The sequence below is a fragment of the Geospiza fortis genome, unplaced genomic scaffold (genome assembly GCF_000277835.1).
Source record: "Geospiza fortis unplaced genomic scaffold, GeoFor_1.0 scaffold140, whole genome shotgun sequence".
NCBI classification, from domain to species: domain Eukaryota; kingdom Metazoa; phylum Chordata; class Aves; order Passeriformes; family Thraupidae; genus Geospiza; species Geospiza fortis.
The window spans coordinates 824,187-831,068 of NW_005054459.1; the positions used below are offsets into that span (position 1 = coordinate 824,187).

Below are 6,882 nucleotides of genomic sequence, written 5' to 3' on the forward strand. Positions count from 1 at the left end.
GCAAATCAACACATTTCAGCTGTGTGGGGGGGCAAAGGATTTGTTGAAAGGAGAATTCCTTTGTCAACCTGCCTGAAGAGAGGTGTAATTCTTCTGCCTCTTTGATCTGCTCCAGGGTAGCTTAAGCAGGGCTTGTAAAGGAGCCTCAGAAGGGGCCATGGATAATTTAAAGAGGCAGGAGAAGAATGGTGGAGTTGGGGACCTGTTTGCAAGGATCCAGGCTGAGCATCTTGTTCTCAGCTCTTCTGTGCTGTTATCTGTTCAGCTGCATGTCCACATCCTCTCCCAAACTCCAGGAGGTTTCAGTGGAGGCTGGATCAGAACTGTGACAGTAATTTGTCATCACCCCTGCTGTGAGGACATGGGCAGATCAGAAAGCAGAATTCCTGCAGATTTCTCCCTTCACACCCATTCCCTGAGGTCAGGAGCCCTTCTATGCCTAAGGAGTGCAAGTGCAGCTCATGCTGTACAAGGTGAGGCATCCCAAAATTTCACCCTGCCATTCTGGTAAAGCCAATGTTCACATTCCTGCAGAAGATGAGCACAAGGGCCAGCTGAAGTTGGGTGCTTTTGCACAGTAAGTCTAAACCCTGGAAAATTTCTTGGAATAATGTGTTGCACAGGAATATTTTATTTCTGTTCAAACTATGCATTAACATGGACATATTAAAAATGCATCAGGAAAATAAAACTTGAGAATTGCTCAGGAAAGTGTGACCTCATTCCCCTTTCCTTGAATACAGGCTTAAAGTTTAACCTCTGTCAGCTCCATATGCAACCAATAAATTCAACAGCAAAAGGGTGAAAAGGTACAGTACAAAGTGACCTTCATTTCTTTCTTTTATTGAGCAGGGGAGGAAGGTGATTCAGTCCAAGTGCAGAAAGAATGCAGCTGTAAGAGACATAGAAATGAGTTTATTCTTAGGGCTGCTGATACTAACAAGGACATTAAATAATAGAATTACTTCTGGCTTTACAAAATGCAATTATTTTGTACTTAGACTCTGTCCTTGATAATTTAATATTTTCTCTTTGCTACTGATTGACCCCTGTGAAGGTGTTTTCTGGTGCCTGTAACTGGGTCCAGTGGGAGGATTTCTGCTTTAGCCAGCTGAGACATCAGGCAGCTTCTCTAAGTTAATAGTACAGGGTAAAGGGACCTTGCCAAACAGCAATTCTGGACTTCATAAAGCTGTTGTGGTGGCAAGGGGACCCTCAGAGGAGGCACTTGGTGCTCCCTGTGTCAGCTGTACAACTGGCACACGCTTCTCCAGAGTTTAAATGGCTGCAGTTAGATGAGACAAATTTCACAAGAAACTCCCACCTAACAGCTAACACCTAACAGTGTCTAACAGCTCACTTGGGGTTATCCTCATTTTGGATATATGAAATTAGAGTTTAGGAGAGGTAAACAGCTCTTGCCACAAATACTTGAGCACGTGAAATCAAGCAAAACTTGGGCAGTGCACTTGCCACCAATTTGAGCCCAAGCATTTTGCTGCTGACCAAAAGGAAGCCTGGGTGGGCTGGTGATAGGAGGCAGGGTTTCAGATAAGGGTGTAGCATCTTTAGCTTGCTCTAAAAAAGTCATCCCTGAGGCTTGTTTTACTGTCCCTCCCTACTGGGAAGGTAAAGTAACAACAGAAACACAAAGCCCTCAACATCTCCTCGTTCCAGGTGCACTCACAGCGCTCCCAAATGAAGCATCCCCTGGCAGCTGCAGGAACCCCAAATCCGCACTCTGTGTGGCTGGGAATTCTCCTCCTCAGACACCCAGCAGGCCCAGAACAACCCTGTGTGAGTCAGCACTGGGAATATTTTCCCCTCAAGTTCTTTCTTTGTTTGGAAGCTGCAGCATTTTGCCCCAGGACACATGATCACAGCACACAGCTCATTCAGGCACTCCGAAGGATTTTGTTCAACAAAAGCAAGATAAAAAGGCACACATGGGTCCAGGGCAGGCTCACTGTGCACTAATCCAACATCCTCTCTGGCAACCAAACACATTTTATGCTTCAAGGGTGATAAACTCAGAAATCAATTATTTCTAAGAACACTCCTAAGTTTTGGGTCAAAATCAGGCCCTAGGATGGCCCAGGAACACCCCAGGCAGTGTCTGACTCCACAGTGCATCAGCCTCTCCCCACACCTGTGTGTCTGAGGAGCCCCAAGACTGGAATTTTTCAGATGTAGGGTGATCCAAATTCCAGTCCGAACACATCTGTAGCATTTTCTCCATCAATGACTCTTATTCCCTGGGCCTCTTGTTAACGTGGATGGACATACAGGGCAAAGCAAGAGGGACAGAAAGATACACTTTCCTTTAAAGGATCAGGTTCAGAAATCCATTCTTAGTCTTAGCAGCACCTTTGTGGTGAGCAAACACCCAAATTCTCCTGCTGGAGTTTCATATTTTCTAGTGTTCTCACTTAATAATCCTATTTGAGATGCTTGTGTGATACCAGGGTCTGAATTTCACACCTCCAAACCCATCTCTAACCATGCTAAAAATAACTGTTTGTCTGCCTTAATTATGCCTTCTGCATCTGCTCCCCTTTGTCCCTAGATTTCCTATCCACATTTCATCCAGGGTCTCCTAATGTCGAGATACACAGAAAACTGCATCAACAGGCCAGGATTCATCTCCTAAAAGGCAGAGAGGTCTCCAGACCCAGCAGTCTTCCCCACACATGCCCATGATGGAGTTATTGCTGCTCCAGGCTTCACTTACACAACTGAGCACAGGACAATATTAACACTTCACTGCTCAGAGTTTATTGAGCAAGCCTAAATGATTGGTTTTTGCTGGAATGCTCCTTAGGCAAGGAACTCTTGTGTTTCCTCCCCAGCTTACTGGAACTCTTCCCCACCAACTGCGGGAAAATATGCAAATTATATAACTTTGATCTAATCAAGTGTCTTGGGCCTGTGTCAGAGTTTCCCCTGGCCTGCAGGCAGAGGTTTAACCCTCCTGGTGGCTGTTTCTCACCCTGCAGAGCCCTGTCAGCAGCAGTTGGGGATGTTCAGCTACCTCCGGGAGCGCTTCACCAGCCACCTCCGGGAGCGCAGCCGGCGCCGCGCCAGGCTCGTCTCCAAGGATGGCAGGTGCAACATCGAATTTGGCAACGTGGAGCAGTCCAGGTTTGTCTTCCTGATCGACATATGGACAACCATCCTGGACCTCAGGTGGAGGTACAAGATGACCATCTTCATCTCGGCCTTCCTGGGCAGCTGGTTCCTGTTTGGGCTGCTCTGGTACGTCGTGGCCTACATCCACAAAGACCTGCCCGAGTTCAACCCCTCCATCAACCACACCCCCTGCGTGGAGAACATCAACGGCCTCACCTCAGCCTTCCTCTTCTCCCTGGAGACCCAGGTGACCATCGGGTACGGCTTCAGGTGTGTCACAGAGCAATGTGCCACAGCCATCTTCCTGCTCATCTTCCAGTCCATCCTGGGTGTCATCATCAACTCCTTCATGTGTGGGGCCATCCTGGCCAAGATCTCCAGGTCCAAAAACCGGGCCAAGACCATCACGTTCAGCAAGAACGCTGTCATCAGCAAGCGTGGGGGGAAGCTCTGCCTCCTGATCCGCGTGGCCAACCTCCGCAAGAGCCTGCTGATCGGGAGCCACATCTACGGGAAGCTGCTGAGGACCACCATCACCCCCGAGGGGGAGACCATCATCCTGGACCAGGTCAACATCGAGTTCGTGGTGGACGCCGGCAACGAGAATCTCTTCTTCATCTCGCCCCTCACCATTTACCACATCATAGACAAGAACAGCCCCTTCTTCCACATGGCAGCAGAAACCCTCCTGCAGCAGGACTTTGAGCTGGTGGTGTTTTTGGATGGCACCGTGGAGGCCACCAGTGCCACCTGCCAGGTGAGGACGTCCTACATCCCCGAGGAGGTGCTCTGGGGGTACCGCTTCGCTCCCATCGTGTCCAAGACCAAAGAAGGGAAATACAGAGTGGACTTCCAGAACTTCAGCAAGACAGTGGCCGTGGAGACTCCCCACTGTGCCTTCTGTCTCTACAATGAGAAGGAAGCCAAAGCCAAAGAGAAGAAAGGTTATGACAATCCTGGCTTTGTCCTGTCTGAAGTCAATGAAACCAGCGACACAAAAATGTAGTGCCAGCTATTCGTGGGGCTGAGTTTTCAGAGAGAATTCAGTCTTGAGAGGATTAATAAATAATCAGTAAAACAAAACAGAAAGACAGGTTTGGGTTTGCTCTAACCCAGCATTTGTTTTCTCAAAAGCCTCCAATCCAAGAGGAGAAGCACACCAGTGATCACTATTTAACTACACTATATATATTTCATAGAATTTATATTTTTATATCCTTGGGACATTTAATGAAGCTGCTATGTTGGAATGTCCAACTCATCAAAGTTTTCAGGGGCATGCAAAGGTGTTAAAAAGCCTGAAAAGATGGAAAGAAATTTTAGGACATTAAAGATAAACAGCTGCTGGAAGGAGAATGTGAATAGGCGAGACAGAAGGCAAAGCTAAAGAAACCTAAAGGGCTTAGGAGCCAAAACCTCAAAAAAAATTTCTGGTTGCCAAAGTCCTCTATGAAAACAGAGGCTCTGGCTCTGGAACTTGAGCACCTTTGAATGTTCTGGAACAATTCCTTCCCTCTTTCTTTGGGACTGGTACAGCTGCAGGACAGAGCAGTAAGGGATGGGACAAGTGTAGGAAATAGAGAAGGCAGAGCTTGGGCCAAGCTGCTGCACCTCCAACTCCAAAATGTGACTTCTCCCCTCTGAAAGCCTTTGACTCCTTTCAGGGAAAAAGAGCCAAATGGAAATGATAACTGAAAAACCAAGGCAAAGCAGAGACCCACTCTGGGACAAAAGGAATTCTGCAGCTTATTCCCAGCTGTCCCAGCCTTCAGCTGCTCTTCACTGCCCCAGGAGCTGCCTGGATGGGGAATAGGGAACCATTCAAAGACAACTCTCCAGAAAGGTGGGGAGATGGAGAACACATTCATTCCTTCACACCTGGCAGAAAGCACTCCACTGGGAGGAGAGAGGAAATTCCCAGCTCTGGATGTATCCTTCCAAAAAATCCCCAATGCAAACAGAGATTATCTTCCCCTTTGAAGCACAAAGGTCTTGTTCAAACAAAAACAGAGCCCAGGAGCCTCCTACCAACATTTGGCTTCAGATTTGGTTCCAAATTGTTCATCCCCCCATAGCCAAACGTGCATCCCTACAGGAAACAACTCCTGCTCAGTGGGAGCTGAGGAGTGCTGAACATTTTCTGGGGCTGATTTCTGACATAAATGCAACAAGAAGCTTCAACACCTTTTTAGTGAATTTCTACTTCCTCACAGCCAGGGTTTTTTCCCCCAGTTCATTCAGTTACTGAGAGTCCTAGTGGCAGACCAAAGAGTTTTTGGGAACTCTTGCCAGTGATGTAACTCAACTCATCAATTTTCAATGCTGTGGTAAAATGGAAATCCTGTTAAAAGCTGCTGGACTAAGTGGTTTTAAAAGAAGAGGAGAATTCAGCAGGTCAGATGATGACAAGAGAAAGCTGTGCTGCAAGTGAGCACACTGTGAGTATGGAAATCAAACTCTGGGAACCAGGAGTGTTCAGGTCCTAGTCCCAGTGTAGTGTGAGCTCCTCTCTTGGGTCAGAACAAATCACTGTGCTCTGTATCTCCAATTTGCCATCTGTAACACGGGACATAAACACTGACATTGTACAGAGAGCAATGGTACGAACAGTTATGTCACTAAAGCACTTTAAAAGCCAATTCCCAGCTGTGTCAATCTTTCCTCTGTGCACCACTGTCACACCCTTCTCCACTCTGGATGGAAAGGTCAGCACACCAAGTTCTGCTCTCATCACACATCAGAGCTCCCAACAGTGGCTGCACCAGGGCCAGAACTGAGAATGGAGAACGGGAGTGAGACCTTTGAGGTAACTCACAGATACTGCCTGATATTTTAATCGTGCCGTATTGCAACTTTGCAAACCAACAGTGTCAAAAATACTTTACAGTCCCAATCACCACAGCACCTTAGTGCCCCTCATATAATCAGCTTGGAAGGGCAGTTTTGATCCCTCAAAACAAACATCAAGAAATCAGTGGCCATGCACAGAAATCTCAGAGGGAGCAGGGAAGTGAAATGATGTGTCCAGAGTCCCAGAGTGGTCTGAACCAAAAGGCTGCTCCATCCTTCCAGAGCTGCTGCTGCATTTCCTCCCAGGGCTTCCTGAACAGTTCCCTGGGTGTAATGTCTCCAGAAAGTGGCACTGTCAGGGCTTAAGGCTCACAAGCTGCCCCTCTTACCCCTGGGAGAGGAGATGCATCAAGATGCCTTTAATAAAAGCAGAAAATGTGTCCCCACTGGACAAAAATAGCAAATCCATTTGAAAGGTCAAACCCAGCCGTGCAATGAGGAGTCAGGGAAGATTCCTATTTAAGTACTGGTTTGGGATGTTAGTGCTAGTGGGAAAAAGAAATCAAATGCTCTGCAGTGCCTGCCCAAGAGGTGGTGCACACCCTCCAAAGCCTGGAGGGTCCCTAAACAATGCACTTCCAGGTACTGCCCCTGGAAAGGCTCCTCAAAATCCTAAACCTCAATGTTCTTCTGACCCAGTGATGGAACCTTTTGCTCTGTCTCTGCAGTGTGAGCATGAGGAGGTGTTGCTCCATTTCTAGAAGCATGGAGTGCTCGCACAGCTCAAAGAGAAAGCACCGGATGCCCCTGTGGGGGTGGTTACCTGTGCTGAGATCTGACCCCCAGCTGATCCCCCTGTGGGGAGGCTGCCCCTGCTCCCTCTGCTGACACTCACACCTGCCTTGGAGCCTGCAGTGCAGGGAGCTGCACCAGGGGAAGGGTGACTGTTCTTTTGTGCATTTT

At 47.8% G+C, this 6,882-nt stretch overlaps 1 protein-coding gene across 1 annotated transcript in view; it reads left to right on the forward strand.

Moving 5' to 3' along the window:
• KCNJ1 (potassium inwardly rectifying channel subfamily J member 1) overlaps nt 1-5,711 on the forward strand; it is a 17,978-nt gene extending 12,267 nt beyond the window's left edge. Inside the window, exon 3 of the mRNA XM_005427894.1 lies at nt 2,997-5,711. Coding sequence (XP_005427951.1) covers nt 3,020-4,135 — 1,116 coding nt within the window. The 5' untranslated portion in view covers nt 2,997-3,019 and the 3' untranslated portion in view covers nt 4,136-5,711. The remainder of the gene's footprint in view (nt 1-2,996) is intronic.
• The last annotated feature ends 1,171 nt before the right edge of the window (nt 5,712-6,882 follow it).